This window comes from Malus domestica, chromosome 08 (assembly GCF_042453785.1).
Source record: "Malus domestica chromosome 08, GDT2T_hap1".
In the NCBI taxonomy this organism is placed as follows: Eukaryota; Viridiplantae; Streptophyta; class Magnoliopsida; order Rosales; family Rosaceae; genus Malus; species Malus domestica.
The window spans coordinates 30,374,010-30,390,822 of NC_091668.1; the positions used below are offsets into that span (position 1 = coordinate 30,374,010).

At 34.7% G+C, this 16,813-nt stretch overlaps 1 protein-coding gene and 1 long non-coding RNA gene across 9 annotated transcripts; both read left to right on the forward strand.

Moving 5' to 3' along the window:
* Positions 1 to 5,823: 5,823 nt before the first annotated feature.
* Positions 5,824 to 10,392, forward strand: LOC103441961 (large ribosomal subunit protein uL3y-like). Its single transcript, XM_070826601.1, has 7 exons — positions 5,824 to 5,988; positions 7,031 to 7,135; positions 7,678 to 7,788; positions 8,351 to 8,655; positions 8,812 to 9,221; positions 9,398 to 9,886; positions 10,047 to 10,392. Exons 2-6 carry the CDS (start codon positions 7,051 to 7,053, stop codon positions 9,654 to 9,656), a joined length of 1,170 nt encoding a protein of 389 aa, XP_070682702.1. The 5' UTR covers positions 5,824 to 5,988; positions 7,031 to 7,050; the 3' UTR covers positions 9,657 to 9,886; positions 10,047 to 10,392.
* Positions 10,393 to 14,476: 4,084 nt separating this feature from the next.
* On the forward strand, positions 14,477 to 16,498 carry LOC103441960 (uncharacterized). Of its 8 annotated transcripts, none has more exons than XR_011583408.1 (5): positions 14,477 to 14,578; positions 14,795 to 14,884; positions 14,972 to 15,019; positions 15,600 to 16,105; positions 16,209 to 16,498. It is a non-coding gene; the product is annotated as an uncharacterized lncRNA (long non-coding RNA). The 8 variants fall into 8 exon arrangements; XR_011583407.1 differs by having other exon boundaries at positions 14,564 to 14,704; positions 14,972 to 15,043; XR_011583406.1 differs by having other exon boundaries at positions 14,564 to 14,704.
* The last annotated feature ends 315 nt before the right edge of the window (positions 16,499 to 16,813 follow it).

Genomic DNA, 16,813 nt, shown 5'->3' on the forward strand with positions numbered 1-16,813 from the left:
TTACACGATGGTGGCTAGGGAAGTTGAAATGCCTTTGTGAGTTCCTGCCTTCCGAAAGGGTGGGCTGCCGTTGCAAAGCAACCAGTTGGTCCCCTTTTTAAGGAAAAAAAAAAACCTCCCATAGCTAAGTCTTTTGGCAAGACGAATTTAAGATTATGTCATGACTTAAGGCTTGTGACGTATCAAATGTCTAAATTTCAAACATAATTTAATTGTATAATAGTAACTAGCCACTTAATATTACGATTTAACGGTATTTTTCTACATTATATTTGTTACTACTTTTTATATTAAATTTTAAATTTTCTTCTCATCTAGGTTTCTACATATTCTTGGTTCACAATGGAATGTCATTGAATCTTAGGAAACAAGAACCGATAAATCATGAAAATCCATGTGGGGTGTAATATCGTTTTAAGGGCAGTGTATAAGTATCAGAGTGTAAAATGCTTGCCCCACTAAAATTGTCAAGTTTTTCTAACCCTTATCTATGTATGATGTATGATTAAGCAACTATTTCTATACATTATTACATGATTTATTTCATGAATTTCCGAAAGGGAAATTTTATTTGAACCCATATAACCTCTCTCTACACCCAACTTAAACTTTAAATATGAATTGTCTTTTTTACCCCATTGCATAATTACTACCAAGTACAAGATGAAATTAATAATAAATCTAAAATTTATCAATAAACTCACACCCATCACACAATCCTTATCCTAGGCACATGAGTTTGATTCACACTCCATGTTTTGAGAAATATTTACTATCCGAAAAGAGGAAAAAACGAGGTCTTTGTCTAAAGAAATGCCTTGAGAAAATATGGATGTATAGAATTCTAAGACGCTAAGGGTATTCATGACGGCTAAACCCTAAGACGCTCTCATAAATAAAGGTATTGTCCGCACCCCTCTCCACCAACATACCCAACAAACTTGGAATTGCAATGGTTGCCTATATTCCTGTATCAAGACCAAAAGAACAGCTGAAGAACTGAAGGGAAAGGTACCAAAAGAATAGATGAAGAATTGAAGGGAAAGGTAAGTAGCAACATAGACTTTTTTTTATGTCATTCGACGTAAGCTGGTTACCAGCAAATGCAGATAACTTTAGTTCGATCTCAACAGTCGAGTTGTTATGAACTATATCCCATAACACATATTTTGTGGTGAAAGATAACAAATTTAATGCAGTAAGAATTGACTTATTCAATCTCCCTTCCCAAGCTCATATTCACAAGGGAGTTGGACAAACTCGTGATACATTTTGCAAGAACACTCATTTTTTCAGTCTGAGAGCCGCAATGCATGATGCAAGATTTAAAGTCCTCAAGGTAGCTGTGGTGGCATCTTGTGATTGTAGAAAGTTCTTGATGTGTGCTCAAGAATCATATCGACGATTCCAAAGTGATGGACAAAGCATTTGTCAAAGTTTGGGGATAGGCTGATATAATCAATTTTTTTTTTCTTGAAATAGTTCTGTTTTCATTTTAATGAAATTGTTCACTCTTGGCAAGAAATTTCATGTACTTTCTAGTTTTGTTCTTTTAATCTATTTGGCAGATGAATCTTTGTCGGCAATTACATATTGTTAGCTTGCTAAGTTTCAAAGTTTAATGAATTTATGTGGTTTTTAATTTATAATTTTTTTTTGAATGGGTGTAAAGATAAATGTAAACCTGTTGAACTAAGCTTGTGGGGGTGGTTTAGGTAGTAAATTTGGGTTTATAGAGATATTAACAATTTCATTAAAAATAATATGGGTGTAAAGAGTAAGTTGGGTGTAGAAAGAGGTTATATGGGTTCAAATAAAATTAACCTTTCCGAAATGATTTTATACCTAATTGTCCAACACAATATAGTGTATCCGTGACGTTGACCACTTACGGATTAGCAGCATAATTCCAATTGCCATAGTATATATCGTACGAGCCATGAAGCTTCCTATTTTGATGGCTATTTAATTATTTTTTGGAAGTTTTAACGAAAAATTTACGGTACTGTTCATTTTAACGAAAAATTACATTTTTACACTAAAAAGTCAAACTTGATATTATTCACTTTACCCTTTATTTTATCCTTATCATTAAAACTCAAAGTTTTCAAATCATTTTAATTAGTTTTCCTTTATTTTTTTAATTGATATTTTTATCATTTTAGTGGCTCCAACAAGTGCTATTCGTGTCATATCAATTGTTAATCATATGTGTAGAATATCTCTTATCAGGAATAATTAAGGGTACCAAAAGAGAATCTAGTGACGTAATTAAGATTTGACCTAATTAAGGGTACGAAAAAGAGTATAGTGACATAATTAAGATTTGACCTAATTAAGGGTACGAAAAAGAGTATAGTGACATAATTAAGATTTGACCCAATTAAGGGTACGAAAAAGAGTACAGTGAATAATTAAGATTTGACCTAATTAAGGGTACGAAAAAGAGTCTCGTGACATAATTAAGATTTGACCTAAAAGAATAAGAACAGATACATGGTGCAAGTATGACGTATGAATATCTAAACTGAGATCCTTTCCGACTCTTTGCATATGAGCCAATGGATTAGAAGTTTCGTAAGATTCATTTTAAGTCTTGTGATTTTTATTAGCTCATTTTACTGATTCATTTTACATAAATTAAAATTTCACATTTCTTTTAATCTCTTTAACAATTCAAAATTTTAAATCTTTAAACTCCGAACACAAAAATCAAAAAAAAAAAAAGAAAAAAAAAAGGAGATCTCAGACTCCGAATGTCTGATCTATGACTCAGCAAAAACCCTAATCTTTCAAGAAATATAATTGTTATAATAGGAACACGTCATCCAATGTCTGCGCTGTGGATCGTGTGATTTTATAATTATATGACATCATAGCATTGGAGATACAGGGATTGTGTTGACCCTGCTAGCAAATTGACCATGGTGGAATTCCAAGTCACGTTGAAATGGGCTTGTCATCTTTGTAGTCTAAAATATATGATTGCCACTCATGCTCTCTAATGCAACGTCGTATATTTATCAATATGTTATCTATCGATCCCTACACAGCTCTACGTTGAAAGCATATCTTCAACACTTACCTTTAGTATTACGTCCTTAATGCATCTCAAGGGGCATCGTACCTAAAGTTTACTACAAAGTATAGATACCCTAATTTAGTCAATGTCATCTGGTTTACGTGCATTCTTTCTTTAGAGTACGAGCTTTTTTTTATTTTTTTTTATTTTTACGATTAACGTATTTTGATTGTACAAGAATTGTTCACTTTCCTTATTACCATTTAAAGATCATTTAAAAAAAATATTTTAATCAGAGATAATTTAATCATTCAAATACATAGAATAAATTGATGTCTAGGTAATCACTGGCCGACCTTGACCTCTATTATTTTGAGGTCATATCTAGTATTCAGAGTTTGCCTTGATTTGATCATTTTAGTCACAAATGCATAGAATTAATTGATGATATAGGTACCAAATGATATATTTATGATGAGCCGTCTATTTATTTAATACATTTAGATGAACGACTGTGATCTCTTAATCGAATGATCTTTTGTATGAGTGATCTTCAAAAGAGGATTAAAGGAGAAAAAGGTTATGTTCGTCATTTTGCTTTCATGCAAAAGAGCAATTTGGCGAAAATTGAAAATATTGGAACCACAATGACAAATATGCTCATGATTTAGAACATGCTTAAATGTTTTAATACAACTATATTAAGGGGATTGGTATCGAAGTCATATTTTATAAATTTAAACTTAAGTTATTTACTTACAAATGAAGAAAAATATCATTATACTATAGTCTAAAGTATATATATTTACATTGTACTCTACCATTGTCTAAAATAACATTATACTCGTATTTTTTTTCCCAGTTCTAAATGCTTCATGGGCTGGTCGACCCAGGTTCGCATGGACTAAACCTGCCTCCTAAATTCTCCAAACCTAATATAAGCTTTTTCTTCATGGGCTGGTCGACCCAGGTTCATCTCACAGATTCTTAATTATATAAGAAAGTCTCACACAGACATTGTACCGCTGCCATTTCAAAAATATTGAATTCTACATTACATATGTACAACTCAGATTATACATATAGAATTCGTGAATGGTTGAATATCATTCTTCTCACTCGGAAGAAATATATACATACACACACACACACACATCCTTAATCACAATTAATGAAGGAGAAATATTAAGGAAATAAATTCTCAGTATAATCAATTATAGTAATTACATTTCAGTTTCTAACGCTCACCTTCAAATTGGTGCATAAATATCGAACATGCCCAACTTGCCCCAAGTTTGCAAATATTCTATTTGATACTGTTGTTGTTAAGACATTTGCAAGCTGATCCTTCGACTTGACTCTTGCTATCTCACTAATTTTTCGGTTTATCGTCTCCTTGATAAAGAATCGATCTACTTCCACATGCTCTGTTCGATCATGATAATTGGATTAACTGCAATCTCATATTCAATTTTACTGTCACAATACAACTTCTTGATCTTTTTCGGACCATATCCCAAGCCCCTGAAGATATTTCGTACCCAAAGCATTTCAATAGTTCCCAAAGCAACTCCTCTATATTATGCTTCGGCACTCGAGTGAGCAACAATATTATGTCTCTTTGTCCACCAAGCAACAAGATTATCTCCCACAAATGTGAAGTTACCTGATGTTGATCAATTGTAATAAATCGAACTTGCTCAATTGGCACATGTATGGTTCAAGCTCCAAACAACCATTCTTTGAGGACAACACTCCTGGAGCTGACTTGACTTATCATAAAATTGTCATCAATGCATCCATGTTGCTTCGTAGGATTATGCATAAACTGGCTTACCACACTTAAAGCATAAGCCAAGCCTAGCCGCTAATGAGCCAAATATATCAATCTTCCTACCAGCTGTTGATATCTCTTCTTATCACACGATGATTGATCCAAATTAGACCACAATTTTAAATATTCTTCCAATGACATATCAATCGGTTGATACACTAACATTCCAATCTCATGTAATAAATCAAGAGCATAATTGCTCTGTGATATAAAGATACCATCATTCGAACGAGCCATTTCAATACCCAATACTTCAATAAACCAAGTTCCTTCATCACAAATTCTCACGCTAAATAACTTCGCAATGCTCTTCGCTCCTCACAATCATCACTAGTTACTACCAGTCAATGGAAGAGAGCAGTTAGAAAATGGTAGGTGTCTGAAGAAGAATCCATGCTAGCCATGCCATGGGAGATTTGTAGACTTGAAGAAGAAGACTTATGTTTGGTATCGGGTTTAATGGGTTGGTTTGCGTCTGGTTACAAAGATAGCAAAGTGTTGGAATTAATAGATGTCTCAAAACCATTGGGTCACATACACAAGTCAGTACTTTGGGTACTTATCAATGAGTACCCAATATTACTTAAGGCCCTAAAGAGGAGTAAGTATTTAAAGATAATACTTAGGTATTTATTACTGAGTACTTTGTATCTTTACTTTCTGATTTGGCCGAATTAAAAAATTACATGTGTTTCTTAATTTTTAAAATCCAAGAAAAATTAAATAATATGTCCATTATTTTCTTACACTACAAAATATGTGTTGAATATCGTTGAACAAAACTAAAAGGCGAGTGACTCACTGGTGAGAATCAAAGTATTATATATTATCGAAAATTGACAAAATATATGTATGCAGAAATATGCATGTTGGACCGAATCCAATAGTTACAGGCCTCGTACAAAAGCCCAACTTAACCCCAACTCAATTGTGCCCTAAATCTAACGGACAACAATCCATGTAATCATTTAGACAAGTTAATCGTAGCCGTAGGTTCCGCTTTAAAAGCACTGTAAGATCCGCAACCCTAAATCATGCTAGGGTTTGCTCAGTCAGTCTCGTCGAAACCAATCTATTGCTGGTTGCGCCGCTTGCTTCTTACATTTTTCCCTCTCTTCGTCTCGTTTCACAGGTAACATCGTTCAATTTCTCTGAAATTTTTAGGTTAAACCTATTCACTTTCATGTAATTCATGGATTTTTTTTTAAATTTATAATTTTATCAATGCCCTAATTCATGGAAATTTGAATCGCAACCTAAATTATGAATAAATTATATGAAATCGCTTTATGAATTTTCCATTTTTTAGTAGAAAATTGTTAGAATTTGGGGGGGGGGGGTTTCAAGGAGTTTTCGTATGTATTTGTACTTGTTGCCCCGATCACTGTGGACATGTTAGATACTACAAACTTTCTCCGTTGGCGATACCGAATTGCTTCCCATAAGAACATTGTGAGTAATCAAGGCTGGAGTCTCAAAAGGGCTCTATTTTTGCCAAAACCCTGATTGGGGTTTTGGAAAGAAATACCGAGGAGCCCGAGAATTGGCACTATATTTTGGTGCCATAGGCCTTTGGTTTTTGGGAGCATTTCGTGTCACCTATTGGAGAAGGTGGTTGTATTCTACCTTTTTTTTGGCTCAAGGGCGTGTCCTTGGATTTTTCGATTGCTTTTGTATGTTTTGAGTAGATTGCAAATTTATTTAAAGGTTTTATCTTGTAAAGAATTTAAAATATTACATTTTTAAGGTCTTTGTAACCAATTTTTGGAGTTTGATATAATAACAGTGCAATGGTTTCTTGTCAGGAAATTTTGGAATTTTCACACATTTGGGGATTTGGATTTGTTTCAAGTGGTTTTATCTTAAAGGATTTATAATTCTTTTACAGTTCTAACTTCTAAGATCCTTTGTCATCAGTTTTTGGAGTTTCTAATAGTACTACAATGATTAGATTTTTTGCGTTTGATGCTGCACATGTTACTTAAAATTTCATACATGAAATTATTTTTGTAGGTTAATTTTATGTGGATACTATAATTATGTGATTTTCTTTATCATTGTGTCAAAGTAATTTGATTAATTCTTTTTACCTGAAGATGTTATTATTGTTTGAGATACATGGCTGAATTTATTTGTGTAATTGTAAGAAAATCTGAGGTTTTGGAGTTTTGTAGACCTAGTTTGAGAAGGAAGCATGTCTCATCGTAAGTTTGAACACCCAAGACATGGCTCTTTGGGATTTCTTCCAAGGAAAAGAGCAGCCCGCCATAGAGGAAAAGGTTTATTCTTCTTTTCAGTTTCAACGTGATATTCAATAGTTTGTGTTTCCTTGAAAAGTTGCAATGAAATGATGACTCATGTTTGTTTGAACTGGCTCTGGGTTTTCTTGAGTGAAATGCACTGGATCTTTTTCATATTTTTTTGTTGAAGTTATAACTTTCATATTGTGCATAGGTTTTTTTCCGTGCTTTTGGTATATGGTTAAGCAGCTTTATAAGTTACACCTAACTTGAGGACTTGTATCATTGGTTCAGTTATATAGGGATGATAATGCATAGTTGGTATCAATGTGCTTGTTGCATCTCACTTTATATCATATCTAATATTTCTCATACAAGTTATTAGTTTCTCAGTGTATATCCACACATTGGAATGCTATATATAATATATTTTATCCACTTACCATTTCGTATTTATATCTGAAGACTCTATTGTTGTTTGTGATTGCATCTTATTTCTGTTACTGTTCTTTACCGAACTGTTAAACTTTTTGGTTGTTCTCTCCTTGGAAAATTTGGCTTACTTGGTTTTGTGTATGCAGTGAAGGCCTTCCCCAAAGACGATCCAATGAAAACTCCCAGATTGACTGCTTTCCTGGGATACAAAGCTGGAATGACCCATATTGTGAGAGATGTTGAAAAACCCGGGTCAAGTGAGTTGGTCTATTGTTTTACGCTTGTTCTTTAGTTGAATGAGAACTTAAAAACTGTTACTTTGAGGAAAACTTTGTGATAAAAGTATTAATGGAAATATAAGATAAAAATTAGTAGAAATATATTACTAACATTTTCACAAGTAATTTTTCTGCATTTGCATTGTAAATTCTAAAGAATAATATGATGTTTCGCATGTACCAGAATAATGTTTTTCGTGAATTTCTATATGTTTTCTTGAATTAAGGTTTTAGCTGTTTTTATTGATCAGTGTTCTGAAGTTTTTGAAATCGGAAGTAAAATACGAGCGATCTATTTTCTATTATTTTACCTCAGTTCCATTGTATATTGAATTGTAGTATCATGATATTGAGTTATTCACTAGGCTTAAAAGAGATTTGGAACTTTTAACTAGTTCTTGATTTGGAACTTTTAACTAGTTCTTTGGGTTACTGAAGCATAGTAGTATTGCTTTTGCTTTGTGGCTTGTTCTTTGTGCTTGGTCCAATGATATATCATCTGTACTCCATATTGTGTCCTGAAACCAATATTTCCCTGCAGAGCTACACAAGAAAGAAACATGTGAAGCAGTTACAGTTATTGAAACACCACCAATGGTGGTGGTTGGTGTTGTTGGTTATGTGAAGACACCCCGTGGTCTCCGTTCTTTGGACACAGTTTGGGCCCAGCATTTGAGTGAGGAGGTGAAGAGGAGATTCTACAAGAACTGGTGCAAGTCAAAAAAGAAAGCATTCACCAAGTACTCAAAAAGGTATGAGAGCGAAGATGGGAAAAAGGACATCCAGGCTCAGTTGGAGAAAATGAAGAAATACTGCTCTGTTATTCGTGTTTTAGCCCACACTCAGGTAAATTATATTGAATTGTTTGATGAACAAAATAAAATATGTGATTACTGAACGTGCCCAGTAAAACAGTTACCCAGTTTGCTGCCATTCTGATGTTCCATTGCTGAAAATATTTACTTTTACCTAGAATAATCTTTTTTGGCTTATCTTTTGCAGATTAGGAAAATGAAGGGGTTGAAGCAGAAGAAAGCCCATCTGATGGAGATTCAAGTGAATGGTGGGGAAGTTGCAAAGAAGGTTGACTACGCTTATAGCTTGTTTGAGAAGCAGGTTCCTGTTGATGCTGTTTTCCAGAAAGATGAGATGATTGACATTATTGGGGTTACCAAGGGGAAGGGTTATGAGGGTGTGGTGACTCGATGGGGTGTCACCCGTCTTCCACGTAAGACCCATCGTGGTCTACGTAAAGTAGCCTGTATTGGTGCCTGGCATCCAGCTAGGGTGTCATTTACTGTTGCCAGGGCTGGGCAGAATGGTTACCACCATCGTACTGAGATGAACAAGAAGATTTACAAGCTTGGGAAGGCTGACCAAGAGTCGCACACTGCAATGACCGAGTTCGACAGGTTTGTGACTCTTCCTTTGTAATTTTTTCTTTGTTTGATTCCACTGTGATTGAATTTGTATTGGTTTACTCATACGTGTTGGAAATTGGCACGATGTATTTGGTTTTTCGCGGTAAGGCTAGTGTGAGTTCAACTTTGAACTTCTATTAATGATATTTTTACGTTTTTATGTTCAGGACTGAGAAGGATATTACCCCAATGGGAGGTTTCCCGCACTATGGTGAAGTGAAACAGGATTACCTTCTAATGAAAGGCTGCTGCGTGGGTCCTAAAAAGCGCGTTGTTACCCTGAGGCAGACGCTTCTGAAGCAGACATCTAGGGTTGCGTTGGAGGACATTAAGCTCAAGTTCATCGATACATCGTCAAAATTTGGCCATGGCCGCTTCCAGACTACCCAAGAGAAGGCTAGGTACTACGGCCGGCTCAAGGCTTAATCTGACAATATTGATCGATTCCAATTTTCATGGAGCCTTTATAAGTTCAGACATCTTTTGCTTCTGGTTTGGATTCGAAGTTTTGATTGCTTCCAGTTTTGCGACAGAATATATGTTTGGGATTCTAAACTATGAGAAACAAATTTGCTGCTGTTGTTGCTTTCGCTCAACAGACATGTTTCATTCCATTTTTGTTGGAGTTGATTCTATATGGAGAGTAATTTGTAGGGGTGTGATATCCACACACCCCTTTTTACTTCTCACACACCCTTTTAATTTTCGGCCATCGGATCGGATGAAATGAAAAAGATCTAACGGATAGAAATTAACAAGGGTGTGTGAGAAGTAAAAAGGGGTGTGTGGATAGCACACCTCTAATTTGTATGGCAGGGGCATAATGTTGTAACAGCATCCGGTGCATATAATGCAAGGATACGTGGAAAAAAAATGTCCTTATACTGTATTGGGACGGGATGTCTTGTGGGGTATACCTGTGCCATGCTTATCATCTTAGGACAAGGATTGTTTGCTGTTCTACTTCCGGTGCCCTTCTGTTTTGTATGGTTAGACAATCCTTGTCCTTCATCTTAAAGTATCTTAAAGTGATGGTGATGTTCGTTATCGAATTTAAGACAGTTGGATGAGTTTAAGTTTCGAGATCTGTATAGTGGTTAGATACAAGTTTTTAACTCTAAACTTATTCAATGATAATACGTAATGTGGTAAGCATTACTAAGGATGGTGTGTATTATTACCATTGAATGCATATTGTATGGTGTCCCACACTGAGCATATATTTGATGTGATGTAATACTTTATAAAAATGGTAATCAGACGGTCCCTAATAATGAGAAAAAGTAAAATGATTAAGTTCAAGTACTCTTTTCCCATGCATGTTCTATGTTCTTGCCTTTCCTCTTTAATATAGTATGAGAACAAAGACATTAGTAAAGTTGATCAAAAAAGTTGCTTGCCAAATCTCCAATAGATATGGATAACCTTTGTTGAAAATGTCTTACATGGACAATGAAATGTAATTGTCTTTTTGTGAGGCGATTTTTGTATAATTGATTATTAATTGTGATTTTTTTTTAATTTACTTACCAATTATAAAGAAAGCTGGTGTTTTTTTTCTTAATTTCTAATGTAAAACTCATTTAGAAGTGTTTTTAAAATGACCGAAAGCGTTTTTTATGAACATATTTTTTAAACCATTCCTTAATACAAATTCAAATGGATCCTAAAAAAAACACTTGAAGTGATTTTGAAATTCATAATCAATTTCATCAAAAATTATTTTAATTATTTTAAAAGCGCTTATATTTGTACTTTGTGTTTTTAATATATATTACTGACTTTTATGTGAAAAGCCCAATGGAAATAATGAAATGGGCAGCTTTGTATTTCTCATCAGATATTTTTCCCATAAAAGTATATTTTTATTCATATTGAAGATTAAAAGGAAAGGGGAATCATTTCTTTTTTGTTTTTCTGATTTGACATGGCACATTGGCTTATTTATTTGATTCATAATTTTATCTTACTTTATCTTACTATTGATTTGGATATGCGATTCTTTTTGTTTAAGAGGTTAAGGATGTTAATGAATACAAGAATCTCACATTAGAAAGTAAAAAAATAAATAAAATAAATAGTTACACTTTTAATATTATCAAGGACTGCTTATGTGATCAGTGTTGTGCAACTAGTATGATGTAAACTAGAAGATAATATTGATGTTGTTAAGAGGTCGCTAACCTGAACTGAGTATTGATCTTATCGTATCTTGTTTGCGCACTTAATAACGGATGTAGAATTAGTTACACATATGGTTTACTACGTGCTGTTCTCAAGTGAAGGCATGCCTCATATAAAGCGAAAATATTTGTGGCCGAAAGATCAAGCGATATAGGATGTCAAATTACGGTCCAAATTCTTTGTTTCTCAAGTGAAGGCATGCCTCAAATAAAGCAAAAATATTTGTGGCCGAAAGGTCAAGTAAGAATGCTCTGTGTTTAAAGTGGCAAGAAAGATAGGATGTCAAATTAATTCTTTGTTTGACAACCATAGTTAAGTTATTGGCATAATTTATGTTGGTGTGTTGTAACATATGCTTGTTTTAAAATTAAAAAGTGTAAAGATGTTAAGAAAATGAGAGAGTATATTAGTCCAGAAAAGGATCCTCGCCGGATCATTTTTTTGGGAATCCTGTGATCGTTCATCGTACATTGTGCGGTCATAAATTATTTGAAATTTAAAATTTAAAATTGAATATAAATAGTACCTAATTAAAACTGACCTCACGATGTACGATGAACGATCATGATCACGAAATTTCCGAGAACTCTAGAAAAATGATCCGGCAAGGATACTTTTCCAATTAGTCGAGATAGGCTTTCACATCAGTCTCAGACATGGTGATGGCCTTGTTGACAAAAGGGTTGCACTCAATGCCAAGGCAACCCCACTCTTCCTATTTTTCTCACCATTTTATTTTAATATAATTCTTGCGTGATTCTTTGTCTAAATTTTTCCCTTTTTTTTTTGTTCAATTGGCTTGGCTTGCTCATAAAGGAAGTGTGTAAAAATGAGAAAATTGCATGCGAAAATTACTTTTTTTTTTTTTTACTTATAAGACCACAATACTAGGTTCGACATTGGCTCACGACTAATTACATGAGTGAGCCAATATAATCATTTACTATCATTTTGAGTTTTAATGATTGAGATTCGAATTTCACACTCCGGAGTTTGCAGACCGAGCAATCTGAACTGTTTAACTTAAATAATGCAGTTTTCATTAACTCATTTCATTAGCTCATCACACGCACATTCTCTCTCTCTTGAACGCTTCTTGCCCAATTTGTAAATTCCTAAATGCGAGATCCGAAGAAGATCTCAGTCCTTACTTCAAAAACTTTGTTTTGAGTTTTGGCGGGTTTTTCTTTGTAAAGAATTCAGGTATTGGCTCCAGTGTTCTTACAAAAACCTCAAAAGGTTATATTTATAAAAAAAAAAATCTTTATGAGGAACAAATTAATGTGGTCTATATATCTATATGTCACCTCCTCCTTTTTTTAGCTCTGTTTCTTTATGCATGTTACTTGCAATGCTATGCTACCCCTATTGTCCGATTTCCTTTTTTTCTTCATTTTTTTAAATTTATTATTATTAAAAGAAGAAAGAGGTTCAAAACTATTTGAACAATTTAAAAAAATAAAGAGTTTCGAATTTCGAATGCATATGTAAAAACACATTATCCTATTCAATAAGATGTGGCCCCTTTCCTTTCATCTCTTGAATCATTCATTCCTCATATGCGGAGGTGGGTTGTTTGCCTTTCCATTTCCATATTCTTTTTATCCTCTCTTGTTTTGTGTGGTCACAGTTAAACCATGTTAACATTTATATTCTTATTACTTTTTATTTTATTATTTTTATAAAAAAAATCAATATAAAATATTGACGTGGCTTAATCGTGATCACACAAACAAAAAGGGATGAAAAATAGTATGGAAATGGGAGGGCAGACAATCCACATTCCTCGTCTGCTGGTACAACACAGCTATGATCGACTCTCTCTCTCTCTCTCTCTCTCTAGATTTCCCACCTTATGTAAATTTTTATTTTTTTGGTATTTTCATAACCTCTGGCTGTTATTTATTTGGGAAGAGGATCCTCTCCTGAGCTCAGGATGGGGACTCTCCTGACCAGCCTATCTGGACCGTTCAAATTTAATTCAAAAACTTCAAATAAGAAACCCTTTAAAAGTTATAATAATTGCAACCGTTGTATTAAATTTGAACGGTCAAGATAAACTGATCAGAAGGATTCCCATCATGAGCTCAGGAGAGTATTCTCTTCCATTTATTTGGGCTTTAAAACAAATATAATACACATTTTGCACCGGCAGCAGCCTTTAATTAGTTTTTATAATCTTTAGCAGCTTTTTCTTTTTTGTCTCTAGTTTTTTGTCCTTCTTTATTTTAGTGGGTAATTATTGGAGAAATGTAGTTAATTTCCACCAGAGGCAGATGGAGTCATGTGGGTTAATAAGTAGGTTTAGAATTACAAATTGGGACTTAAATGAAGTTTATTTTTATTTTTTTAACAATGATTGATTCCTTACATTAACGTCATAATCAGAACTATTTAATATTTCCTTCGTCTTGGTTTTAAATTTATTTCTAGAAAATTCGTTTGATTTAGAGACTCTTTAGTCATCTATATGAATAAAACAAATTGATGGTTGGTCATGAGAATGTTCCTTGTTTATCATAACCGTTGATCCGTTCGACACTTAAGTAAGTTTGGGTTCCACCTTAAAACCAACGTTGAGCACTTTTAGCCGATGGGCTTCACACGTGAAGAAAGTTGGAGTTCTTCCATAAAAACAATTGGAAATATGGGGGAGTTGCCCAACTCCTTATAAGCGATTGCATGGGTTGGTCCTTGACCGCTGTGGGACTTTGTCCTCACTTTCTCATCGACACATATGGATAGCTAAACAGACTTCAAAAGGAATGATTTTTTTTTTTTTAGTATAAAATCTTTAAATGATGATAAAGAGAATAAATAATTCTCACCATAACATTTATACGGCAGAATGATGTTGTGTTGTTATTGAAAGATGAACGATTTTTTACCTATAAGGAGATAAATATTGTCTTTTTTTTTTTATTCGAGCAATATTCTAGTCTAATCTAAATTAAAAGAAAACGAAATTAAACTTAATGCAGTGGTGATGTAGCTAATTTGACTACGCTCGAATCTGCTAATACGAAAATGAAGCGTATCCCTTAAATAAAGATAACTTTTAAAAAGCACCAAATGCAAATAGGGCAGTCTTGGTTTTTTTGGCAAGACGGACAGACAAGGAGCCCCACTCTTTTGATTTCTTTAAGCTTGCTTCTTCGGACAAGGTATAGTATCCATCAAGCTAGGCATCAAAAGATCATGAAAAAAACATGAACAGAAGACTTTGCTGTGCTACCAATGCCATTGTCAATCGGATTGTCATATAACTTTGTCTTTACATTTTCTGTGGGGTGAGAGCTGCTTTCTTCTAAATAATGCAATCACAAGTGTGTGTGTGTGTGCGCGCGCGCGTGTGTGGGTAACTTGTTCTTCTGTGGCAGCTAGTTAAGCTGTCGAATCGGAGACGAAGATTTACGGTTGCTGCTATAGCTATGGAGCAGAATTCATGGAATTACTGCTTTTAAGACCAGGTTAGTCGTTAAACATCAAGCTTTTATGTCATTACAGTGCTAATTATGTTCCTGATAGCGTCCGGAAAATCTTGCTCTTTTGGTCAGTGGCGAAGCTACAGAGGCGCAAGGAGGTGCGGCCCCAATTTTAATGGAGTAGGCTGTTTCTTTTGGTTTCAGGCACAAAAATCTGTTTTTCTATTTTGTTTTTTCTTATAGTTTTGGATTAGGTTTCCAGCCGCAGACTTGAGCGTAACTAAGTTGGCTTGAGCAATTTACCCCCTATGCATTCAAGTTCGAATTCCCCACTCATAAGTTCAGATAAATTTAGTGTAGACTATCGCTCGAATTAGAAAACAAGGAAGTTTTTGGACCGAGTCTGATTCTTGCCAAACACTTGCACAAATTGATTTTGGAATTTCGACAGAGGAAATCCTTCTTCCTGTGTAAAATTTAGAGATAGGGGAAGAGGGGGGCGTTCTATTGGAGAGTTAGCCCTTTCTAATCGTCTGAGCGGGAAGGAAGTAGCTACTTGTAGTTGATGGCTAATTCTGGGATCTTGGTTTTTTCTTTCCGCCTTGTGTGGGTTTAGAGAGTAAGGCTTCTACTATTTTAGTCACACCCCATTTTTCGGGTTTTCGTTTGTTCTTGTTGATTTCAGCAGAGTGTTGGTTTTGAAACATCCTTACAACCAACACCAGAATGTTAAAAGTTACTTTCATGTCTTCCTTTTCAGCTTGAGGTTTCAAGCATTCAAAATGTATGTGCAAAGACAAACTTACACAAGAAGAAATATTAGCTGCGTCTGAATTAGCAGCAACAATCATATGTTTTGATTACTCTCGTTAATTAGTTCGTAGCGTATCCATACCAAATTCCCGAAATCAGCTTTGTAGAGGGGAGAGGAAAGCGAAAACCTAGTGACCGGAGACTATGAACAAGACTGGTTCGGAAAGGCCGAAGCCATGGAACGGATATACTACAAGTACAGACCCTAGCCCGTCTCAAGCAGGAGGGATCGATCGACAAGTGCAATGGCAAAGCTACGGAACATCATCCATGAGCGCGATTTCTTATGGTTTTGTAGCCACGGCTATCTTGGTTTCCATGTTTCTTATCATGGCCATCTTTGAACATTTGTTTAGGCCAAGTCCTAATCCCTTCTCCACACCTCAATCTCTCCCTCGTGCTTCTCTAGAGTCTGCACATTTCGACAAGCATGGAAGAATTAATCGACAAACTGTAAGTAATTTGTTTCTACTTCGTATGCATTTGCTCTCGAAAGAAAGCGATTACATGTACTAGTTTGAGTTCGCTGATCATAGTTTGTTCGTCGATGTTGCAGGTTTCGACATTGTGTGCGCCGGATTTCTCAGTAGTGATGCCGGGAGAGCAGTGTCCGACCTACATTGCGCAACGGGCTCCTCTCCCGACGTGCTCCAGGGAAGGGGTGCATTGGCCTTCCCATGAACATAATAAATTTGTACTTCCTCCTTAGGATGATTGTAGAGGATGATACTTTCACCGAGGCATTGAATTATGGTACTGAGAGAGGGTGTTTGTATATTAGTTTTACCAAATCATGATGTTTCTTCACCATATAATAATCAACAATTGACTACTTGGGGTTTAAAATTGTCAAAAATCAAATATTTCATGCTGTGTTTTGTTTTCCTTATCTAAAAGCGAACAAATTATATATGTAGTACATTGTCATGTGATGTCTCGTGTCAATGAAATAAGAGTAAATTATAGCAATGGTCTCTTAACTTTAACTCAATTAGAGTAATGGTCCATTAACTAAAAATCTATTACTATTGGTCCCTCAACTTTAATTCAACTGGAGAAATGATCCCTCAACTTTAACTCAATTGAAGCAATGGTCCCTCAAACTTTAACCCAATTGCAGCAATGGTCCTTCCAACATAACTCATTTTGACAAAATTTTGA